Source organism: Molossus molossus, unplaced genomic scaffold, assembly GCF_014108415.1.
Source record: "Molossus molossus isolate mMolMol1 unplaced genomic scaffold, mMolMol1.p scaffold_m16_p_11, whole genome shotgun sequence".
Classification (NCBI taxonomy): domain Eukaryota; kingdom Metazoa; phylum Chordata; class Mammalia; order Chiroptera; family Molossidae; genus Molossus; species Molossus molossus.
The window spans coordinates 46,659,182-46,685,156 of record NW_023425346.1 but is presented as its reverse complement, the minus strand read 5'-3'; the positions used below and the strand labels follow the sequence as shown (position 1 = coordinate 46,685,156).

The 25,975-nt window shown below is 37.0% G+C and overlaps 1 protein-coding gene across 13 annotated transcripts in view; it reads right to left on the bottom strand.

Annotated features, from left to right (window-relative positions):
• Positions 1-22,558, bottom strand: part of LOC118625450 (sodium channel protein type 2 subunit alpha) — a 77,027-nt gene extending 54,469 nt beyond the window's left edge. For 3 of the 13 annotated variants that reach the window (XM_036254465.1, XM_036254469.1, XM_036254473.1), the window contains exons 1-10: positions 22,280-22,546; positions 20,406-20,524; positions 12,469-12,558; positions 11,374-11,502; positions 10,712-10,803; positions 9,548-9,820; positions 6,877-6,940; positions 5,208-5,349; positions 4,863-5,069; positions 3,250-3,534 (exon numbers count right to left, since the gene is read on the bottom strand). In XM_036254465.1, the coding sequence (XP_036110358.1) occupies positions 3,250-3,534; positions 4,863-5,069; positions 5,208-5,349; positions 6,877-6,940; positions 9,548-9,820; positions 10,712-10,803; positions 11,374-11,502; positions 12,469-12,558; positions 20,406-20,524; positions 22,280-22,546 (1,668 nt within the window). Of the gene's footprint in view, positions 1-3,249; positions 3,535-4,843; positions 5,070-5,207; positions 5,350-6,876; positions 6,941-9,547; positions 9,821-10,711; positions 10,804-10,898; positions 10,991-11,373; positions 11,503-12,468; positions 12,559-20,405; positions 20,525-22,279 lie in introns of all 13 variants that reach the window. The other 10 variants (XM_036254467.1, XM_036254474.1, XM_036254466.1 and 7 more) reach the window with 6 other exon arrangements.
• Between the last annotated feature and the right edge of the window lie 3,417 nt (positions 22,559-25,975).

Genomic DNA, 25,975 nt, shown 5'->3' with positions numbered 1-25,975 from the left:
ACCTCTCAGTTCATAGAACAATGCTCAATCTACCGAGCCACAGTAGCTGGGCTAAAAATTTCTCTTTTTTATTAAACAAGGCTTGAGTTGGATTCCTAAGATTATTAATGGAAAGAATACTAATATTATCATTTAAATATTATTAGTTTATTTTCTCTCCAAAGGACTCAAAGCTACCTAAAATTATTTTATATCTATATATTTTTTACATTTTCTGACCAGTATGTTTTTATTTTAAGCTAAATAATAATATTCATCAATAATTCCTATAGTACTCAAAACCTCACACAACCACATCAAAATTATAAATAAGTGGCAGAATAACCATAATTAAGAACCACTTAAAATCTAACTGAACAGAAGTCCTATAATCAAGGATACAGAAAAGAAGCTACATCGAGACTGATAGAAGATGGACATGAAATGGGCTGGTCCCACACTCATGTATGGTGTTTAAAAGTCAGGAGGGATGTCTTGGCCGTAGAGGTCCCCTCCATGAACCAGGAGTCCCATCCCCACACTGGAATCCCCAGCACACCAGAACTTCCAGTTCAAGTGCTGAGAAGAGTAGTTCCTATAACTTCTGGTGGTAAAAACCAGTAGGGATTGTGGTGAGTGAGATGGAGGGTCCCTGAGTCCCAGTTCCTCTTAAAATCCTGTTCAATGACTTACTCAGACCCATTCACTCTGAGCTCCAGCACTGGGGCAGCAGCTGGAAAGATATGAGAGACATATGGGGAGAAATCAAATTGTTTGGCATTATGGCCAGGGCAGGAGGGGAAGTGTTCTCCCAGACAGAAGTGCTGGCAGAGGCCACTGTTTCTTTGCCAAGCCCTCCCCTCATAAAGCTGGCAGGAAGGTGCCATATCTGAATCTCCATCAAGTTCTCTAACAGAGTTTACCCTGCCCTGGTGATTGATTACCTGAGACCCCACACAACCCAACTTTTGGGCTCATCCAAACTGTTTCCAGTGGCTTTTCCATACAAATGGCCTATCTTGGCTCATGCTACTGACTTTCCTAAAACCTTTCAAACAAGCAGCATCTGGCCTCTGTGTACTCTGTACTTCTTGCTAAGTGGCTCCAGGCTAATCACTAGTGGCAGCTGGACTTGGTTCACAGCTTGGCCTCTCGTGGGCACCTCCAAGCCCAACAAAAGCAGCAGTCATCTGAAGATCACTTTGTAGCTCATACCAGCTGGTTCTGGGCAGGGGCAGGGCACAGGTGGCAGCTGACCTTAGTCTGCACCTCCCAAGAGGCCCCAGATCCAGTGCAGCTTCAGACCACATTAAAGCACCATCCAACCACTTCTACAAGTGACACACTCAATGGGCAGACTCAGTGGGTACCTGAGCCCTGCCAAGATGAGCACTGCTCCAGGGGATCAGCCCCTGCACAGCAGATCCTCAACAGTGGTCAAGACCAGTCCTTGTAGCCCATCACTCTGGGGGTAAATCCCTCCCGTTGATGTGCTGACAGCAATCAAGACTCAACTACAACAACAAGGTACACACAGCCCACACTAAGCTTCCAGATCAGGTGACTGAAGAGGCTGTGCAACTGGGCCTTACCGGACACCTACTACATAAGGCCACTCTACCGAGACCAGGAGATGTAGCAGCTCAGCTGAATATATAGAAACAGACACAGGAAGGCAACCAAAATGAGGAAACAAAGAAACATGTCTCAAATAAAATAACAGAATAAAACTCCAGTAAAATAACTAATCAAAATGGAGACTAGCAGTCTAACAGAGGTAGAATTCAAAACAGTGGTTATAAAACTGCTCAATGAAGTTAAGGAAAGAGTAGAGGAACTTAGTGAGAACTTCAACAGAAAGATAGAAAATGTGAAAACAAAGATACAGCCCTGGCCAGTTTGGCTCAGTGGTTAGAGTGTTGGCCCATGGACCGGAGAGACCTGGGTTTGGTTCCCACTGAGGACATGTACCTCGGTTGCAGTTGGTCTTGGCCCCAGTTGGGGCTGTGTGGGTGGCAACCAGTCAATGTGTCTCTCTCACGTCAGTGTTTCTCTCTTTCTGTTCCTCCTTCTTTCCCTCTCACCCTATCTGAGGATAAATGCAAAAGTGTCCTCGGGTGAGAATAAAAAAATAAATAAATAAATAAATAAAGCACAAAAAACGAAGATACAAAACACAGAAAAGAACCAGTCAGAAACAAATAATGCACTAACTGAAATGAAGCATACATCACAGGGAATCAACAGTTAAGTAGCTGAAGCAGAGGATTAAATCAGTAATTTGGAAGATAAGGAAGCAGAAAACACCCCATTAGAACAGTAGCATTTAGGTGAACACATTTTTGAATGGTCCCCTTTCAGACCGTTTCTCCTAATGCCTGATCACCCTTTCAGACTCCTCCTTCTAAACTCTGAGAGCACATAACATAACCTTACTTAGTTTATACAGTGATACCTCGGTTCTCGAACATAATTCGTTCCAGGAGGACGGTCGAGAACCAAATTGTTCGAGAACCGAAGCAATGAAACCCCAATAGGAAATAATGGAAACTGGATTAATTCGTTCCAAGCCCCAGAAAATGCCTATTTACTGGCCTAATTTGTATATAATATGTAGAAAAACATAAGTCTCAACAAGAAATAAAAGTGTACAGTATGTCTAAGGGTTAAATTCAGTGTAAAGCGTGACTCTCTCCACAAAGCGTGACTCTCTCTCTGCACTCACACTGCTGACGCCAGCAAGGCGCGCTGGGCGAATGAACGCCATTCGGCTCAACTCGGCTCATCTCGGAAGTTCGAGTTCCAAATGTTTGTTCGGATTCCAAGACAAAAGTTTCTCGAATCTCCTGGTCGAATACCGATTTGGTCGAAAGTCAAGGCGTTCGAGAACCGAGGTATCACTGTAATCTGATCCCCACCATGTTTTCTATCACCTTCATGTAATCTTCCTTACATTTCTTCCTTTATTCAAATGCATAAGAGAAACTAAAAAACTGTTATTCTCCAGAGCTTGTGAGATCTTGCATCCCTACATATGTCCTCAGTTTGGCTCAAATAAACTCTTATAAGAATATTTTCTACAGGTTTGGACGTTTCTTATATCAACAGTTGTAAAACTCACAAATTCTCTGAGCTCATAATCGCAACACTTGATGATCATGACCATTCTGAAGGCACTGTGCTCTCCAGTGGAAGGCAGTTTTATCTCTACTAAATTCTGGCACATCTTTAAAAAAAATGTTATGAAAAATGCAGTTTATGGATATTTACCTGATGTGGAGAAGAAAACCTCTTTTCATATGTCAGCCGGCTTCCTTCTAAGGAAAAACGGAAACCTTTTCTTCTAATGCTGTCTTCGGATTCAGATTTTCGGACTCTGTCTTCCTTCTCTTCTTCTCCAGACTGTTCTTTCTGTTTCTTTTTCTTCCTTCTGTTTTTCAGCTCTTTTTCACTCTTGGAGCTCAACTTGGATGCTACTGAAGAACTCTCTGAGAAAACTCCTACCCCGCCTGCACCACTGAAGTCCCTTGATTCAGCAGATACTGCTGCTGCTGCCTAGAAGGGAGTAAAGTAAATGGTAGTTGCATATAGACTTCATGCAAGGAACTCTATCCATGTTACCAATGAATGTACCTTTAATATCATGAATATGATCTTGAAAAACAGTATTCCATTCTGGTACATACTTTGGAAAATAATATATTGCCATTAGAACCACTATGAACAGATATGTGAAGATGAAACATGTGGCTGATGAAAACCTTCAAGTTCTGGCCTCACACTATGCTTTGTAATTATCTAATAATATGAACAAGACATTTAAATGTCATAATTTTTTTTTCTCTGATTTTAAGTCTTAAGAAGGTAAGAATTGAAGGACTGAAGGTTTCCTATTTTACTTTCATTTGGCAATGACTTTTAGAGCCAGTCTAAATACGGCATTTAATTCAGTCAAGTATTGTTTTATTTGAATGAACTTTCCCTTTCTTTGACTGAAATTAAATATTTTACCAAGAAATGCACAACAAAAACATATTATAGATTATATATAGAGAAACCCCAGATCATGGCACCTGAATGAATTTGTTAATTACAATAACAGTTTTGGAATGACACAGTATTTAATTTTGTTGCTGTTAACCCAGTATATTTTATTTGTCTGACTTTTATTCCATATTTCGGATACTCAGTGTTAAAAAAGAACTATACTTAAGATCTAAGAAAAGCCAAAAGATAGGCAATTGGATTAGTTCATCAAGTCAAGCAAACAGAATTAGAGAAATTCTTGCCTTATTTTGAAGCCTCATCAAGTACAAGTTAAAGGACTTACTGGAAAGAGGCATAGAATGTAGTGATTTACTATGTTCACATATCAGTGTTTCTCTTACGTAATCCACAAACTTGCATTTAAATGCTCTTCTAATATAACAAATATTAAATAGGTACTTGTCTTTCCAGACTCTAGAAAAGAATATTCCTGGTGTGACCAGCTTTCTGACCTTTCCTACATCTAGTGACGTTACTAAAGAAGCAGGTATAACTGAATTCCTCTTCTCCAGAAGATTAAGAAAATACTTTGATTGAGAGCATGTTGGTCTCATTACTTGGTGAGCTTGAGTAAATGAGGTGTCACAAGGAAGAAAAATTGTTAATAAAGCAATTATATATTTCCATGTTTTGATGCCATTCGTATTGACAGCAATTATCAAAGTAAAATAATAATCTGATAACCAAATAGGCTTCCAGTACGTCGCAAACACACATGACATGCTTCAAATGTCAATGTAACCACTGCTGATTCTGTTTCCTAAATGCCACCGACTTCACCAGCATGCTCAGAGAACTGACACAAACACAGAAGAGCTCACGTTTGCTCCCTGTACCTGAGCTTCTTCTTGTTGCTTTCTCAACTGTTCCAGCATCTGCTGAAATTCAGCCTCTTTCTGTTCCGCCTCCTCAAGTGTGGCCTGGTTCTGTTCCTCATAGGCCATGGCCACCACAGCCAGGATCAAATTTATAAGGTAGAATGAGCCCAAGAAAATGACCAGCACAAAAAATATCATGTATGTTTTACCAGCAGCACGTAGTGTCTGCAAAATGGAGGAGACATTTTATTAAATATTATATAGGATGTTCTGAGTTCACTCTAAATAATAAAGTATTTTACAGTAATTCTCTTGATCTCAGTATAACATGCTTTTCAGAAGAATCAGTGTATCTTTTCTCACCAGTTGGTAAAGGTTTTCCCAGAAGTCTTGTGTCATGAGACGAAATAAGGACAGGAAGGCCCAACTAAAGGTGTCAAAGCTTGTGTAGCCATAATTGGGGTTTCTACCAGCTTTCACACAGACGTATCCTTCAGGACACTGGCTGAAATTAGGTTAAAACAAAGAGAGGGGGTCAGTAACTGCAAGTCTGCTGGCTGTCTTTCTGTTTTTTTATAGCTACCACTGCCTATTTGACACAACACCAGGGAAAGCAGATTTCTCTCACTTTACCCAGCACTGTCTAGACTGATTTACATAATAACAGAATCTGTTAGCTTATTTGTGAATTCCTCTGTGATTCTTAATTGTCATTATTATATGCATCACATCTCCATATAAAGCATCCATATCGTGATTAATAGCTTTGGGGGCTTGTGGACATGAACAGAAAAATAAGTCTACAGAAAAAAAAAGAATTTTCACTGAAGATATTTAGAGCAGAAGTGTGTGTGAGCAGAGAAGAGGGGTGAAGAAAAGATCGGTTGGGGGCCCTGAAAGGAGGAAATGACTCTGCACAGTGAAGATGTCACATGACCTTGATGATCAAGCAGACCTGGGCTGAAAATAGCGCCTGGCGTTCCTGGGCTGCATGATCTGGGACAGGTTTCCTGACCTTGCTAATCTTTAGGCACTTCACACGTCAGAGGGGTCTAGTAACAGAGCCTGCCTCACAAAGTACCAGCACTGAACACCATATTGTATGTAAAGCATTCAGTATAGTGCAGACAAGGAAGTAAAAGCAGCCTGTTTTACTGATCACTGGGATCTGAAGATAAAGGCAGTACCATTTTTATCATGAGTCAAACCCAAAGCCTATAACCAATGAGAATTTTGCTACAAGTATTAGTTACTAATGTCCACAGTTATCATCTTCCATAGAAAGAACAATAAATCGTACTCATTGAGTGCTATAATAGCTGAATGTTCACGAACCCATTGAATTCTTACAGTCACCCTATTATTACCTAAGGGAACTATAAGGCAAGAAGAGGTGACATTATATGGTGGAGTCAGGATTTGAATCCATGCAAACTCTTCAGTCTGTGCTCTTAACCGCTTTGCTAAAATATGCTGGGACATACACTCACTGTGCCTCAGACACTGACGTTATCTGCAGATAGCATATATGTTAAACCATCAGCACACAGGCTAGGCAAAAGGAATTTTACAGTTGTTCATATGGAAAATAATGCAATAATTAATAAATACTAATATAAGAATAAACTGTTCTGTGCACTCACAACTGTAAACCTACTTTTGCCCCACCCTGTAGATAACATGCCACACTTAAAAAAGTACATGTTTATAAATTCTATTAGCCTCAGTTTCATACACACACACACACACACACACACACACACAGATATGTGTGTATACTGCTTTTCTGTTTCCCACTGAACTAATTTGGAAGATCAGCTGTGACCTAGTGTGGAAAAATAATTGCTGCAGATGAGTGTGTGAAAGAAGTGAGAATCCACACCTCTCCCAGCTATTTGGAGAGTGAGTGTGACGTGAATTTATGCAGGCCTTTGAATGACGAGTGAACAGGGGGGCCAGGTGGATGGGAGGTGGCAGGTTATTGAGGCTGATGGAGCAGTGTGGACTGAAACTCATATGAAATATCACTTACCCTGCATCTGAGCTGTTGCCACAAAGCAGAGCATCATTCTGCCCTTCCAAAAAATAAAAGTGACCTATTTAAAGAGGAATAAAAATAATTATTAAAAAGCCCTCAAAACACTTCAGCTCTCATGTCTAGATAATACAGCTTATAATTTTTCAACAGTAATAAAATGTATAAAATAATGAACATGTATATGGCTAAATAAAAATATTTTAATAATAACTAAATACTAAAAACATATCAAAATATAATATTTTAAATTAAACAAATGTTTAGAAAATCTGTTTTAAAAAATTTTGCAGAGAATGACTATTATAACATTCTCATGTCAGCATTTACTATAAATATAAACTCAAATTGCTTGAGATACTTCAAAAAGAGCTGCCAAATTAAGACTGTGTTCTTAGAGAGAGAGAGAGAGAGAGAGAGAGAGAGAGAGAGAGAGGTAAGCCTTGTTGGTTCTAATTGCTTCTGTGAAAATAAAATTTCACTTTACAAGTACTTTTTGCCTGGACTTCAAATACATTCAGACATTTTTCTCCCACCCATTTTAACTTAATTTCCTTTGAAAAGTGGGCTTAGGTATTTGTTCTTTCTATGATGCTAGGTATTTGCTCTTTTAGGTATTTGCTCTTTCTCTGATGCTATAAATCAGTGTTTTATTTTGGGGTTTGGCTTGATTCCTATCTTTCAAATAAACTTGTTTCTCTGGAGATACATATTTTCTAATTACATCTAGTTCTTATTCTTATGGAATACCTTACATATAACTTTAATATATTGCAAAGATGATCTCAAGAAACATACACATACATAAACATATGCATGTAAATATTTACATAGAAATACACACATTAAAAAAAAACCGACAAATGCCCCCTCAAAAGTTATTATGATTGTTTTTCAGAATACTTAAAGTCTATATTCAAGAAGTATCTTAATCTATTATGCGGGGAAATCTGGGTCATGGTTTTGGAAAAAAAAAAATGTTAATCCTTACCTTACAACATATATAAAAAAATAATTCTAGATTAAAAAAAAAATTTAATTTAAAAACAAGTCCATCAATATGACATAAAGTGTGTATATATATATATATATATATATATATAGTGTTTAAATGTAGAACATATAGGTAGCTGCTTTATATGTAGAATATCTGGGTGAATATTTTTTATTATCTCCAAATCAAAAATTTTTTTCTAAACTTAAACATAGAAAAATATTTAATGACACCGTTGTCAAAAAATCAAAATCACTTAGGTATCAAAAACAAGTAATAAGGTGTAAAACAAGCTGGAGATTATAGTTGCAAAAAAGCATTAATATGGTTGATAAATTAAAGAGTTCAGATGAATTCCCTAAATATATTATCACCTGACAGAATGGGTAAAAATATCAAGAAATAATTCACATTATCTAAAATATATAACTTTCTAATGATACTAATACACAAACCTTTAAAATTTTACTACATTAATAATTAGGAATAAGAAGATGCATTTTTCCTTCTACCAAAAGATTTTAAAATATAATAATAGCAGTATTAATGAGTGGGCTGATCTCTCTGGAGAGCAATTTGACACTGTCTACATATACATAGCCTTAACCTGATCATACTCTTGACCCAAAAATATTCTATTAATGAAAATTCATCTGAAGGAAAGAGAAATAGAGAAAATATTTATATGCAAAGATCATTGTGTTATTATTATATTAATAAATGGAAAAACCTTGTATATAATAAAATAATTTATTTATTCATTCATCCAATGACTCTTAATCTTCCCAGTATAAATTTTCATAAGTATTCTTCAGAGGAATACTAACTCTTAAAATATTTATATAATATGAAAAGGGATAAAAATCCATATAGTTCTAAAACCATGAAGGATGGCACAGAATAAGTGTGCCAGTAGAATATCGATAATCAAAGGATCAGTGGAAGTTAGTTAGCTAATTGCACATGGAGAGGATGGGACTGGGATATACAAATGATGGAGGGGCTGGTTTCAATGGTAAGAAATTATAGTGAAGTATATGGAATTATAAATTTATCTTGATGTCCATCCCTATGAATAAAATCAAACTATACTGCTCAACAAACCTAAAACAATGACTGACACTAAAGGAATACATTGAAACGAATATCATAGAGGTAGGTTTTGAGTTTACACTTTCCTATCGTCAAAGAGCAATGCCTACCATTCTGATGAGTACACAAATTCTAATTTCACCTTGGTGAATGGTTTCTCTACTTCCAGATCATATGCCCTCAATCCATATATTGCATCAATCAAATAAGGCCAAGTTATTTTTCCCCAGTCTTCTTAACGATACATTTCAGCATAATATTCTGAATAGTTCAAACTACTGATTTATTTAAGATGACTGAAAACTCCTGATCAGTGCCTACCGAATAAATACAATTTAATGTGGCATTGCTTTCAACACTGATTTTGGAAAAGATAACACATGTTCAAATGATAAGTTTTATCATGCTGATTGACAGATAAGAAAAAAATATTATTTAATTTCTGTATCACATATATTAATTTATCTTAAATTGGTTTAAGACATTTGGTTCACACAAAAAATGAGACAATTTCTACTTATGTGTATTTTTTTTAACATTTAAAGGACTAACCAACGTAATGGTTAAAAGGGTGTATCTTACTTTCATCCTCAATATAGTCATCCCAGTTAAACATGCTCACTGTCCTGTTGAAAGTGGTACCGTTCCCATCCAATGAGTTATTAAAGAAGGAAGTGATGTTTATTTCAAAGGAAGAATTATCTGGGGGCCATTGCAAACATTTATTCCGCAGGTTGCCCATGAACAACTGTAGTCCTATTAGAGCAAACACACTCAGACAGAACACAGTCAGGATCATGACATCTGACAGCTTCTTCACAGACTGGATCAGGGCCCCCACAATGGTCTTCAGGCCTACAAATAAAATCAGAGGGAGAAATTTAAATATACTATTTAATGGCTAATTTATTGACAAAAACATCATGAGCTTGTCCTGGAAAATAAAGATGTCATGCAGAATGCCAAGAATATTAGTTTAATGTTTGTGATTGAATAACATTTTCATGAAAAGCCTGCTAGCTGGTGAAAATGAATGAAAGCGGAATTTTTATGTTCATTAGAAAACTGAATGGAAATGAACCAAAGTGTATTTCCAAACACTCCTTGGAACAAAAAATAAATAAATAAAACAAAATGATTTTGTTTTTCATGCTTACACATCAACCTTGTGTAAATATTTTGCTTTTATTTGCAGATGTCTTACTCCCTTACCTCTTAGTGATTTTAGAAAAGTCTCTATGAATACAGTAGCACTAAATCTTTAAGTCACTGAATTATGAAGTTATATGTTTGCAAATTCTACAAGCTTGAGTATGGGTTAAAAAGGGAAGACATCTGAAAACTGAGCCTCATGCAGCACTCATGCTACCCGTTGCTCTTTCATTTATCTGCAGGTAAGAAAATTACCAGTTTTCTACCTCAAGGGTCCAATTTGCATCAGTTTGGACGTCTCGTATTTAGCTTCTATGCGGAAAGCTTGATGTTATAGGATGCAGATCATGTAGCCTGTTACTGCAAATGCCTCATGCAAACACTTGTTAAACTCAAAGGCTGATTTAGAATGGTTTTAAAGAAAGAAACTAGTAAAAGCAAAGAATCAAGTACATCCAACATATGTTGTACAGATTCTTGCTTTTTTATATATTTATTTGCAATAGGTCACAAGCAATAAGGATTATGCACAAAAGCTGTGATTGTAGCACCAATGCAGTTAAACTCAGCCTCGGTGTTTAACCCGGCTCTCACCTGGAATGACTGAAATAGTTTTCAGTGCTCGGAGAACTCTGAATGTTCTCAACGCTGAGACATTGCCCAGGTCCACAAACTCTGTCACATATCTGCAATAGGGAGTTCACACACAAACACAATGACAAAACACAAAAAACAGTTGGAGATATAAGGGGCCTACCACCTTATACCAGTTTCTTCTTACCTGGAATTACAGAAATAGTTTTCAAAGCTCTCAAGACTCTGAAAGTTCGAAGAGCTGAAACATTGCCTAGGTTTACAAATTCTGTTATATACCTGTAGAATTAAATCAGAGTTATTCAGAATTTAGGAAAATCTAAGTCTATGTTGGTCTTGCATCAAGACCTTTTTAACTTCAATGAGTGTTGCCAACAGATTTCCCAATTAAGAGAAAAATGGCATTGTTAACTATCATAATCTCTGTTATTTGGGAAACTATTATTTTACAGCGTTAACGGACACCAAAGCCATGTAAATTATCATGATTGTTCCTAATTTTTTCAAAGTACATAATTTAATTGGAAGAAAAATATTTTAAATTCATATGATAACTATGAAAAATGCTTGATCTGTCAAGGGAAGCCACCAAGGAGAAATACAGTGTAGGCTCCCACCAATGATTTACTCTTCCAGGATGGAAAACGTATTAAAATACTTACGCAAAAGTAATGACTGTGAAATCCAACCAATTCCATGGGTCTCGTAGAAATGTGAAATCTTCTAAACAAAAGCCCCTTGCAAGTATTTTTATAAGTGATTCAAAAGTATAAATTCCTGTAAAGGTATACCTGAGAAAAAATAGCCAAGCCCATATTAAAGATCTAGTAGGTAGTTTACATGTACGTCTCTTAAAAGATACTTAAAACAACAAAAATTAGAGGCTTCTGTATGAGTCTATATCCATCTCCTACAATGTTGAGTGTAAGTAGGGTTTAAGGCAAAAAGAAACATTACATTTTGAAAGACATTCTCTTTGACTCTAACTAAATGAGTACTGTATATGCTACTTCAATTTGAAGGTTCAAATAACATGGTTCTATATGAAGATATTATCTAAAATACACTGACTTTTGGTCTGATTGAAGCAATAGGTATTAATCCAAAAAATTAATGCAGCATTGGTGTTCAATAAAATATTCAGTATTAAGATACATGAAATAGCCCAACCGGTGTGGCTCACTGGTTGAGCATCAACCCATGCACCAAGAGGTTGCCAGTTCATTTCCCAGTCAAAGCATATGCCCAGGGCCTGAACCCCAGTTGAGGGCATGCAGGAGGTGGCCAATCGATGTTCTCACTCATTGATATTTCTCTCTCTCTCTCCCTCTCTCTGTTCCTTTCTCTCTAAAATCAATAAAAAATATATTTAAAAAAGATACACAAAGTATATACTAATAAAACATAGAAAGGTAATAGCCATTAGAAAAGGAATATGCAAACTATGTATAATTTTTATCACTGGATATTAGTAATCACTGATTTTCAAAAGAGTGTGAGACTCACAAGAAAGATAAAGAGCTAGAGATATTGGCTGTCAAACCAATGCAATAATTTGAGCTACTGAATGAACCATCACTGCAAGCTTTGTCCTAGAGGAAATTAGTGCTTGAAATAAACTTGAATTATTATCTAACTTGTCTGGTCTGGAGAAGCTAGTATGATTTGTTAAAGAAACTAAAGTCTCAAGCTTTTAAAAGCACAATTTGAAGTACAAAGGGATGAGAATATTGAAAAAATTTTAGTTTTCTACTTACTCCACATTCTTTGTCCAGTCTGGAGGATTACTCATTGTCATAAATACACAGTTTGTAAGAATGGTGCACATAATGAGCACATTGAATAAAGTAGAATATCGTCAAGGAAGACAAAGTTCAATGGAAAATCTTACTTTCATGTACTCCATGTCTTTTGTCACCATGAAGTTTAGAACTTTTCTGACCTTATACTTTTATTATTGAGTTTGTTGTTTCTATTCCGTCATTCAACCCCATAGGTAGACCATGTCGAGCCAAGTTATCAACTATTTCGAGGCTACCTTGGTGCCTTTTAGTAAATAGAAAGATTAAATGCAAAGCAATGGGCTTGTTAGTAAATAATTTATCAATTTAACTTTCTGAAATGAAAGACTCAACTCACTCAACCACAACTGCAAGTACGGCATGTATGTAAATTATGAAGAAAATGCAGCAGAATTCAAGTGATTAATTAAGTGCATTGAATCTCCATTCTAAGGGTCACCCTGGTGGATTGTCTTTAATGAGATCCTTTCTAAGTGGAGTATATGGTAATTGCTCATAAAATTCTGAATAGTAAGAGAAAATGTCTGATATTAGTGTTGGTATTTCTTGGATTTGTAACTGTGGCCAGATTACTGGTTAATTTTTTAAGCCTTGCTTTACTTCATCATGAAAATAAGAAAAAAATAACTATTTTACAGGATCTCTGTGAGGATCAAATTATTGAAAATATTTTAAAGCTATTACACTTAATTTGTCTGGTATATAGTAGATGCTCAATAAATTGCTTTCCTAACTTCTTGAGTCCTAGAGACAATTACTCATAAAAAATGCCGTTTGTTTCACTCTAATCCACTTTGCTTTGTGGACATAACCAATGTCCTTCACTTTTCTGAAAAATAACAACATTTTTTAAGAAAATATTTGGTAGTCAGATAATGAAGTGACTTTTTCTGATATTTAATAAAAAGCACAAGGATTCCATCGCAATTATGCAAAACAACCTTTATCAATGCAAATTTAGACACAATTTTAAAATTCCCAGAGAAGAGATGCTACTCATAACCCTTCTTGCTCTTTATTTTAATATACATTTTCACATTACTTGCATATAACAAAATGTCAACGTGATTTTAAGTGTGGCAAAATAGGACAGGGAGTAGCCAATGTGGCATTAAACTATAAAAGAAGTTTCTTGGCATATACAATAGGCTTTAGTCAAAGCAATAATTAATTTTTTGTTTTTACTAGTAGCGATATATGGCACATGCTTAATTCTCAGCTGGTCCAATGGCATCCACCTGAAAACAATCATAAGTGAATGGCGTGAATCAGCCACGTGAGGGCACTGCAACCTAGAGAACACAGAGAAACACCATTTCAAAGAAACATATTTTTCCCTTATTGCTGAAATCCAACAAAAAAAGTGAGATAAAATTAAAGATGATTTGCTATTAGTATATAAAATTCCCCTTGGCAGATCAGCACTGCTCTGAATGCATGGTCCCCAACCTCAAGGGTCCCCAACACCATCCTCCATTTCTCTCCTTAGCTCCATGTCTTACTCTCTCAAAGATCATTTCAAATATTCTCCACTCTCCTCCAACCCCCAATCTTCTTCTTTCTTCTCTCCTACCTCAAGCTGAGGACTTATTTCCTACTTCACTGAGAGAAGAGATAATATCAGTCTGCCATATCTCTACTTTTCACCCCCAAAGTGACAAACCTCTCTGTTTTGGGACATATCCTTTCTCCTTCCTGTTTCAATGGGGGAAGTTTTCAATACCTCCTACTCTAATGGCCTCTTCCTATCAACATAGAGGCAGACTAACCCTATATAATATCAAAAAAAGAATAATCTTTTCAGTATATTAATTTCTTTAATATTAATAAAAACATGTGACATTCTGTTTGATATTAACCTGTCAGTTGGAAATCAAAAATATTTCTTGTGTGCATCTGATGAGAGGAGACTTCCTCAAGTTTATACTGGAAAAGGTCTCTATGGCTTTGGTGTGGAGCCTGGGTAGTGGAGTGCTGGCATGCCCACTCCTCCCTCCTCTCAGGCAGGCGAAGCATCCTGAGCTCTGAAGCAATGAACTGTGCAGCAGCATCTTTTCCTGCCACGCGGGCTTCAGCAAGTTCTTTAGTTCTTTCATGTTCAGTTTTCTTATAGAAATGGACATAAAAGTATCACTAGTTTTCTTAGAGGATACGGTTATTTTTATTACCATTAACCATTTGTTTATTGAATATAAAATGTAGGGTATTTCTTTGTCATTCTTAAGGAAGGCAAAGACATCGTTTGTGCTTCTGTTCAGAGACTTTGTAATGACATATGATATCCAGAGAAGTTTCAGGGGAATTTTTAACTTAAAAAATAACTAGAGGAAGAAGAGTTTTATGTTAGCATTTTTTTTGAACATAGAAATGAAAAATTCAAAGCAGAGTAGGATAGGTCTTTCTACATACTGATACATAATTCTGGGCAAGCAGAAATATTGACTCAACGTCATATATATATTGTTGACTCTTGAATTTTTCATTTTTTATTAACAATCTTCTAAATATGTAATAATGTGATAACTTTTGAGCATTTAAAGCAGGAGAAATAGATATAAGTTGTTCTCCTTCCTTTCCTACAGACCTATATAGTTCTTTGCATGGAAAACCATGATGTTCTAAATTTTTACATAGATACTATATAATTTGAGGATGAGCTAAAAAGCTCACTTTGAATGTAATGAAATACAAATTAGAGCCAATGAAAATAACCTTCGATATTTATGGAGACAGAGGTGTTGATAATGTGCCCCCATACATTATTCCCAAGTGTTTAGAAATTGGTTTTCTTTTGTTGGATGAAAAAAGCAGAGGCTAATAATCAGAAGACCTGGTCTGATGTTTTAGTTCTGCCACTGATATAAAATGTAGCCTTAGAAACTCAATGAACTCATCTACAAAATGAGAAAGATGGGACTAACCATATTGTGTGTTGGTCATTAACAGCTCCAAACTCTGGTGCTATATAAACATTTTGTTTACAAAGTCAAGCCTCAAGACAGTAGTGATTTGTATAGAATTCTCTGTGGAATTCCTTAAGCAATATAAGAGTTCTCCTTTGCTAATCTTAACAATAGTTGTCATACCTACCATTTATCTAGTATTTACTAATTGCTAGTCTTGGTGCTAGGGACTTCTCATTCATTTAATTATTATTGCTGTATAAATTATAATTACAATTTTATAGATGGGAAACTGAGATTCAAAATTTATTTATTAGCTACTTGACTTGGCCCAAGGTCAAATAACTAATAAATAAATCTCAGAGGTGGGGTTTGAATCCAGGTTTCCTGAACCAAAAAGCTGTTTTTCATTTTTTTTCCTGGTTTAAATGATAGGCAGCTCTGCATTAGTTGTGTGATTTGGAGTTTATTTGTTATGGCTTTTAAATAGCATCCATATACTGACATCTCACCAAGTTCTATCTCCAGCTCAATTCTTTCTTGAACTCCAGACTCGTCCACTGAATGTCTAATTGGCATCTCAAAAATAACATGTTCAAATCAGAACTCTGGATTTTACTCATCATTATTAATCCACCAGAAGTCATCCCAAGCTCAATCAACAGAAACTACATTTTTTAATTTTCTTGACTAGACTAAATACTTGGACTCATCCTTAACTGCTCATTTCCTCATATTCTACATCCAAATGCTCAGTAAAACCTGTCAGCTCTTCTGCAAAATACATCTAAATCTGATGACATTTTGCCACCTCATTATTTCTCCCATAGTCTAAGCCACCAGCATCCCTGGACTTCACAATGGCAGTAGGCCCCCAATCTATCTTTTTACTTCTACACTTTCCCCCCATGCAACTTATACTCCATTAAGCAGATGGGGAGCTCTCTGCAAAATGCAAGTCAGATTATGACATTTTCTTCTGCTGAAAACCTATGCGTCAGTCATCTCTTCCCATCTCATTAGAAGTAAACTGGGTGTCTTCAACATGTACTACAACTTCAGCCCCTGGCTTCCACCATTACTGACCTTGTCTCCTCCTAGTCCTGGTCTTTCCAACTCTGCTGCTGTCACGTGGGCTCCCTGCTGATTCTCGAACACCCCAGTTTCACCTCCACCTTCATCTTTGTCCTCATATTTACTATTCCCCTTACATTTATTTCCCCCCAAATGTCCTTTGAATCTTTGTTCAAATGAGGACCTCCCTGACCGTATAATCTAAAAAGTACCTTGCCACTCTTTTCTTTTTATACTGCTTTATTTTTCTTAATAGCACTTGTCACTAAGCTGACATATGATTTATTTTTTATTAGCTTTCTCCTCTCAAATACACACATATACTTTAACGCAACTACGAGAGCAGAATTTGTTTTGTTCAATGTTGCACCCCGAAGACTAGAGGAACATCTGCCACATGGTAGGTACTCAACAAATATTTGAAAATCAACATATAAATGAGTAATGAATATAACATTTAAAAAGTGTGCATATTAAGTTAAAATTATAAAAACTGACATAAAATATTTAAAACTCTGAAAATTTAAGGAATATAGATTATTTTTAACTTGTTTACTATCTAAAAAATTATAACCAAATTTTATTAACTGTCAAAACAAGATACATCAAAAGCATTTTCAGTTTTCAAAATATACTCTGCCAAAAATACAGTAGGAATTACTTAGTCTGCCAAAATCAAGAAACAAAGCTAATTTGATATGCATCAGCTTCTAATGAAGATAACAGCTCTTTATGAAACAAGTTGGAATTTAAATAAAGGTATCAGTCTAGGTTTAAAATACACATTTCTTTATTTTGAATGGCCATTTTCTGGTTTTTAAACTAATGATGATGAATACATGATGATCTCTTAACTGTGCCTAAACCCACTGTGAATGTCCTGAAGCATTTTTAATTTACAGCAAAGGGCATTGTGCCTGAACTCAGAAAACTAAGATTTGAGCTTAAAGTTTGCATTGTGAGAAATAAAGAAAATCATTGGGAAAATCTCTTGCAAACTGTACAGTGTTATATATATCATAGTTTACCAGGCTCTTTTATCAAGTGCACCACTATTACAAAAAGACTGAAGAATTTATCTCTCTTAGATAAATTCTTCTGATTTTTCTTTTCTTATGTCTCTATTCCAACGTGAGATCATCTCAAATATAATATATTAATTCAGGCAACTAGAGATTTTAAATATCTACTTTTTCTACGTTGGAAGAAATTTGTGGCTACCAGCCAATTTGTAGGTTTCTAGGAGAGTCAACCATTTGGAAAATCTTAATAGATCTACCTGGCTGCCTTCACATTTCAACGTGTATCGCTGCAGGCCTTCTAATAACTTTGTCTCTGGGAGGTTTTCTTTGCAAGCAAGTACAAACCCTCAAATCCAAGTTGGACCTTAATTCCTAGAAAGTCCCTATCATAAATTATGTCCTCACGGGACGGATTCTCTGGCTGCAAGTTCTGAAACTGCACTTCTCCTCTACCCCTGGAAAGGTCCCTTTCTGGAGGTTCATAAATTAAAATTCAAAAAAACCTCCGAAGATTTTTTTAGAGTGGAGGTTATAGCTTTCATGAAATTCTCAAAGACCTCCACACAAAATTTTAAAACAAAAGCTGCCTTTTTCTTTAACATAAGGCTTTCTTAATTCCATCTCATCATTCAGATTCAGGACAAAACAGATTTTTCTGACCTAGTTAAACCTTCCATTTGTCACTTGTTTTGCATCTGATTCTCTAACCTGTGATTCATTAGTCACTTATTTATTCAATACATACTCTACCAGTGTCTTCTCTGAACAAATAATTAGACTGAGTCTGCATTTGCACATAATTACATGTAGAAATAATGTTGGCATGAGGGGTATACAATTATTTTAAAAATATAATAACTAATTAATGAGAGATTTATTCAGTGCATTGATTATAAATACTTGAAAAATAATAATAGAGCATAATTTATAGTTCAGGAGACCTCAATTTAAACCTCAACGTGATTATTCATTCCTAATGCTAAGTCAAAGTCATTTTTTTCTCCCTACACAACTTGAATCTCTTACTTGAAAAACAATAAGAAAACATACTGCTTTACATAATTCAGAAAAAAAGTGATTAAATCTTAAAACATAAAACAAATAGCAAATGAAAATATGTTGATGTCTATGCAAACTTTGAGGGAGAATGAGAGGAATGAACTGGAGGTTAAAAGGAGATCGAATTTCAGAATGCCATGCTTCTGAAGAAATCTTTTACCCCAATGCTGGGCAAATCTGGGGACATAATTAATAGCCTTTCCATCCAGCAGTGAAACAAATTCCCTGGTACCAAGCTCATCCCATCTCCTGAATTCTGCACTTTATCTAATTCAAATATTATCTGGACCTGCTAGGGGCAGTAAGCTTTTTATACTGTAAGCCTTACAGCTAGGTCCTGGGCTGACCCTGTCGTGGAATCCCAGTCAAGACTCTTCCAAAGAAGATACAACATTAAAAGTTGTCCTGCCTGAGGCTTTACTTAAATTTTAGTTTCCTCTTCAGGAACCTTACCTCTGGATTCTGGTGCATATCAGTCCTCATCCCAAGGCTTCTGTGTCCTTCCTGTAAGGGCCTGCCTGGCACTGCCCTGGTCTTCCAAACCTTTGCTTCCTTGGGTTTTCCAGGGCTGGCTGTCAGGCAGACCACTGGCTGCTACCTGGAATAAACCTCTCATTCACAGCTACTCTGCGTAACTTCCAGGAGGGACTCAAATTACCATTTCCCGCTAAGGTGTCATCAATCCCATTTCTAGGAAATAGTAGAAATCCAATAAGGAGAATGAAGAATAAAATGAGAATATAAATGAGTAGACAGGCATTAAGCATTTGGAGAGACATAATCATAGCAGGACCTGTGATGTGAATAGAATATAAGAACACGGGACCGACCAAAAAAAAAAAAAGGGAACAGAGGAAGGAAGGAAGGAAGGAAGGAAGGAAGGAAGGAAGGAAGGAAGGAAGGAAGGAAGGAAGGAAGGAAGGAAGGAAAATAGAAAATCAGTGGGAAGCCCAGTCAGTGTGGCTCAGAGGATTGGGTGTTGTCCCATGGACTGAGAGGTCCTGGTTCGATTCCCGGTCAGGGCACATGCCCGGGTTGCAGGATAGATCTCCAGTAGGGGGCGTGCAGGAGGCAGCTGATTAATATTTCTCATATCAATGCTTCTCTCTCTCTAGAAAAAAATCAATAAAAAACATATTTTAACAATAAGAATTAATGACAGTATTAGATTATAACTCAAAGAATCAAAATAAATATTCATGAGTCTATCCTTTCCTCTCTCTCTAAAAAAATCAATTAAAAAAGAACATTAAGAAAAAAAAAGAAAGTCAATGGGAATCCAGTTGGGAATAGAATTTGGAAAAATATTTGAAAGGCTAGTGTGTACACAGTCACAACTGTAAACAATTACCAATTCAAAGCTTTCAAATGCTAAAGTGAGAAACAGAAGGTAGTAAAATTCATAACAAAAAAGAAACAACATTGTGTAATTCAGATTATGTCTACATTTTTCAGAAGTAGAAGCAGTAAAGAAAATTAGCTCATAAAGTTTACTCATTACATACCAATGTAAAGTTTGAAGAGAAAGACTGTAAATAGGAGAACTTGTTTATATGGTCAAAATGAATGAAGGCTCGGATGTAGCAAGCAATTCATAGGAAGCAGAGGAGAGAAGTAGTCGTGGGTCAAGAAGAGGAGAAATACTTAGAAGATGGGGAAAACCGTGTCACCTACCTATGATCCTGTTTTGTAATATGCCCACTGTTGAGTTAGAGGAAAGAAAAAGAAAGATCATATAACATTGCCAACCAGCCACATATATCTAAAAAGAAATTCCCAGCTCAATCATTCAAAGAGCAAAATCACATTCAGTGGCTATTTGGAAAAAGGATATGAATGTACCAAAATCTTAATAGCTACTTTTCTAATAGGATTGAAGGGAGTTAAAATGTACAGGGCGGAGGTGGCACTGAACCGAGAGATTGCTTTCCCTTTGTTCAATACTATAAACGTCTGAAAGAGAAAACACACAACACGTAAAACAAGATTTAGAATATGCATCAAGGACATTTTAAGAGAAAGGCAAAACTATTATTTATAGTGTTATAAAATAATGTAGTAACATACTGATTGCCAACATATGACACCATGATGTGTTTTTTCTTTCTGAGCACTGTAAATTCTCATAAATTTGGTAAATGATATGAGGATTTAAAGAAGAAAATAAAAAAAAAATGTGTAGTCAATGACAAAAATTCTTAGCATCGTCTGCCCGGTGTGGCTCAGTGGTTGAGCATCAACCCATGCACCAAGTGGTCACCAGTTTGATTCCCTGTTAGGACACTTACCCAGGTTGTGGGCCAGATCCCCAGTTGGGGGCATGCAGGAGGCGGCCAATTGATGTTCTCTCTCATCGATGTTTCTATCTCTCCCTCTCCCTTCCTCTCTCTCTAAAATCAATAAAGAAAAAAAATAAAAAGACGCCCTGGCCAGTTTGGCTCAGCGGTTAAAGTGTCGGCCTGCGGTCCCAAGAGACCTGGGTTTGTTCCTGCTAAGGGGCATGTATCTTGGTTGCAGTTTGTCCCCGGTCCTGCTTGGGTCGTGCTGGTGGCAGCCACTCGATGTGTCCCTTTCACATCGATGTTTCTCTCTCTCTCTCTCTCTCTCCCCCCACCCCACTCAATCTGAACAAAAAAGTCCTCAGGTGAGGATTAAAAGAAAAAAAAGAAGAAAAAGAAAAAGAAATTCTTAGCATCTTCACCAAGTTTTGATACCAGTATTTTTAAACTGTAATCATCATTTATGAAAAACATAAAATGAAGGTGTGATTACTTCTTCAGCTAAAAGTAATGTCACAAGAACTTCTGGGTTTTCCACCTGTGTTTTGGGATCAAACTCTTATTGGGGCACTTGCAATTCACCTGCTATTATTTCTTCTGGAGAGAGCCATGGGAAGGGCAAAGTCTATGGGATGAAGGTATAAACCTGCTGAAAATCCAAGTACCTTATAAAGAACTTGACGCCGTGAAGAGGCATTGAGGCGTCCCTCCTGGAAATGCAGGGCGGGCAAGAGCAGGTTTCCAGTTGTTAGTACACAAAACACAGACTTTATTCTTGTATCATTTTGTATTAATTATTGTATTATTTTTCATATTAACAACTGTAAACCTAGTTTTGCCCACCCTGTATTAAACTTAAATATAAAAAAGTGACTCCAGCCCTGGCCGGTTTGGCTCAGCGGTTAGAGCTTTGGCCTGCGGTCCAGAGAGACCCGGGTTTGGTTCCCGCTAAGGGCATGTACCTTGGTTGCAGTTTGTCCCCGGCCCTGGATGGGTCGTACGGGTGACAACCACTCGATGTGTCCCTTAAACGTCGATGTTTCTCTCTCCCTCTCCCTCTCTCTCCCTCCTACTCTATCTGAATAAAAAATGGAAAAATGTCCTCGGGTGAGGATAAAAAAAAAAAAAAAGTGACTCCTTTTTTTACTTTTTGCTTCGCCACACTGTAAGGTGATGGACTTTGCCCTTCCTCAGTTCTCATTCTGCCGAGTGTCTCCGTTCTCTGCCTGTCCTAAGAATTAGGTTCAAATAACAGCTTCCAAAACACTTCTAAGATAGTAGGGTCATTCCCTGGTCAGGCCCACCCCACATCCTACTGCTACCTGAGACAGGGAGGAGGAGGCACAGCACCCTTTACCAGACACGCCTGGGAATAGCCCAGACCAATTAGGAAGTCGGGGAAGTAAAGGCAGCTTGGCTAAGAACTCACTTTCTTATTGATATAGTAGGGGTCCAGATCTTCCAGGGGCTCTGACACCATCTCTGGAGGAATGTCTCCATAAATAAATGGAAGAGATTTCCCTGCTTCCAAGTCACTGTTTGGCTTTGGGCCATTTTCATCATCCTCATCCTTGCGCTCTTGTTTGGGTCTCTTAGCTTTCTCTTCTGCAATGCGTTGTTCGATAGCAGCAAGGGATTCCCTGGTAAAGAAGCGGAAGCTGTCGGGTCCTGGCGGTACCAGCACTGACTGTGCCATCTTTTCATCCTGCTTTAATCACTGTTTAGCTCCTTGCATAAGAAAGTGCTATGGAAACAAGAGAAGAGACAGACAGAGAGAGAAAGAGCAAAGGCCATTAGAAAAAAGGTGACTGTGACAATTACATGACTTAGACATAAAATACACGAACCGGGCTATCTGGGTAGCATTTTTACTAAGGATGCTGTATTTGGCTTCCAGGGAATTCTCATGCATGCGTTCACTTGCTAGCATGGAGATCTATCTTGCACATTCAGTAGATGGCTATGAGGTCATCTCATCTCCCATTCCCAAAATGTTTTAAGTGAAAATATCCAATTCAGAGCTCAGAAATGAAGGACACTGCGCTGTGCTTGCTGTCTCACTTGTGTGAATAATTTGGCAGCCATCTTTTTCAACATCCTTTCTGAAAATATATCAGAGATCCAAAACAAGAGATGAATCATCCCCCAAAATTGTAGTCCTGGGTTGTGCAGGGATCTTGCATGTATCTCTCTATTTTTTCCTGTGTTCCCTTTGGCCTACTTTTCCACTCCTAAGAGCTTATTCAAAATCAACGCACCTGGTAAGAAGCTCGGGAAATCCTGAACTGCCAGGCTGTGGAGACATAGGTGGGTACTGCGTGAAAGCAAGGGAGCAGGAAGGAGCAGAGGATGCCTGGTTGCAATTGGAACTGCTCGGAAGCTGCACAGGAAGGGATCCAGCTCCTGCCAAACTGGGCAGGAAGTCACCCACGTCAGAGGTCTGGAGCTAAGACCCCCTGGTTTAGCAACCTGCTGTTAGCTAGTGTAATTGCTTCTTAAATGAACACATTTGCAATGCCTTAGAAAATACTGTGGTGATAGCCCATTTTCTCTAATAGTGCCCATTTCATAAAATCTACACAGAAGCTTTGGACTTGAAAAAAATTAGTGGAAGATAGTTTATCCTTTAAGCATACTCTTATTATATTGGTCTTTGCAATAACATAAATGCAGCTTTACTGTATTCTAATTTCATTTTACTGGATTAACATATATAACTCAACAGAGCTCACCAATCACTCCAAACGCTATCTCTAAATCAATGGCCCGAGTTTCTATGCTTTTTAAAATAATACAACCCAAATCTCGACACCGGAACGTCATCTGTATTCAATCATTTATCTATATTTCCTTCTTTGAAAAATGTCAATTCATTTTAACTCCCACTCTACAGGAATGAGAATTGCCATGTAATTATATAAAGTGCCTTTTCTAAGAGTACAATTCATTAATATCTGGATAATTTCTGTGGCATATGCCAGATAAAACAGGGAAATCTAAAATAACTAAGCTACTGGTCCATCTCCACATCTTTCTTTTTTTTGAAGTAGCCTAGGTAGGACCTTTCAGCCACCACCTAGCAGACTGCCTTCAGTATCACAGTGCCTCCAAATATTTTTTATTTTTCTCACCCGGCCCCAGAGACTCCTTTGCCTGGAGACAGGCATGGCAGTTTCCTCCCTGGAGTATGCAAGGAGAGAACTGCCATGCCTGGTGTTCTAATAAAAGAGACATGCTAAAACATGCAGCCAGCAGTTTCAAAATGAAAGTGGTCCTCTGCAGATTCCCCCAAGGATTCTACTGTAAAGGTATAGAAGCATCACAGAGAACAAGCATAATAAGAATATTAAAACATTACCCCTGCAGAATCTTTTATACTCAGATTTTGGGATTGATAAGCTGGTACCAAGAAGACTGCAGATGAAATTCCATCATGCTTTTTTTCTTTTTTTCATTTTTTTTTTTTTTTTTTTAATTCTCTTTCAAAGACCACACCTAACTTCCTGTAAAAGGATTCTGGTAACTGAAGTAAAAACTGGCGTTTCCTGTGCGGGGACTACAAAATAACATTCTTATAACGACCACTAGAGGGCGAGGGAACTGTGAAGAGAAAGCCCTGATACACATAGACCTATGATTGAAGCAGCTTAAAGCTTTCAGTAATGGAACACTGGTCTTGCTGATTTCAATTATTAATTCTGTTAACTAATAATGCTTCTGTTTGTGCTTTTATTCTCTAAGCCAGAAGTCATTTAATCAATATAAATAATTCAAATTAAAGGTAAGAGGAAAGTAAATAATGAAGGGATAAAAGTAAAAATGCATAAAACAGCAATTATATTAATGAAAGTCTTATATACAGTGTGATTGAACATTGGGCTCAGTTCCAGAGTATGTGAAATCCAATAAACTGCTTTGCTAACTCAACAGAGAGATGGCCTTTTTGTTATAACAGTTAACTTTCTCTAGAAATAAAATTAACCTGATTTATCTGTGATTTAAATGACTGAAAAGCAATCAGAAAAAAACTGAAAAGCCAGTAGTGTCCTAAATGCCAGTCTTTTAATAATAACAGCTAAGATTTGAGGGCTTTACTATGTGCCAGTCACTGACTGGGCTAAGATGTCTATGTGCGCTATTTCATTTCATCCTTCCTACAACCCTGTCAGATACACACTTGGAATAGTCCTTCTTTGAAAACTGAAGAAAACAAGCACACCGAGGTTAAGAAACATCACCTAAGATCATACAGGAAGAATTCAAACTCAGAATCTGACACCAAAAATCTGTGAACTTTATTCAGTTTTAAAAGCAAACACCTTTCCAAGAAAAAAAAAAGCTAAAACAGTAGCACCAATTATAATCAGAAAAGTCATAATGATTAAATTGGTATATTTTGCCTATTTTCTAGCTTTACCATTTTCATTAAAAATATATATTTGTTGGAAATGAGCAAGGAAAAGATACAGCCCCCAAAAAATTTCTAGTCACTATAGCAAGCCTCTTTTTGGTTACAAGAGAACAAAGAATGACTCAAACTGGCCTAAGAGAAAGGGAGCAAGGAATAAAGGAAGGATGAGAGGAAGGAAGGAAAGAAGGAAGGAAGGAAGGAAGGAAGGAAGGAAGGAAGGAAGGAAGGAAGGAAGAAGGGAGTTCATTGATTCAAGGTTTACCATCTGCAGCCAGATTTAGGCTTGGGATGATTCAAGAGCTCAACTGATGTTACCTGCACTTAGTTATGCTGTATCCTGTGGCTCTGATTTCTATGGTGATAGCTTCTCTAGAAATTTATTCCTTATTGTAGTAAGATGCTACAGCAGCTCTAGCCTCCCAACTCCCTGACTTAAATCCAAGAGGAACGAAGAGAAAAACCTGTAGACTCCAGTTGGGCCACATGCCCATCCTTCCATCCCTGCAGTCATCACTCTGTCCGGGGTAATTTCATGTTTTGTGTTTGATTGGCTTTCCTAAGCTAAATGCTCCACCCTTGGAATTAGGAGGAAACCTTACTTGAAACCTATAAACAATCAGGTTGTGTGGTGGTGGTATAGAAACATTTGTCAAAAGCAGAGTTGGGGTACTATTACTAGAATAAGGGGGCATTAATGCTGGGCAACAAAAACAA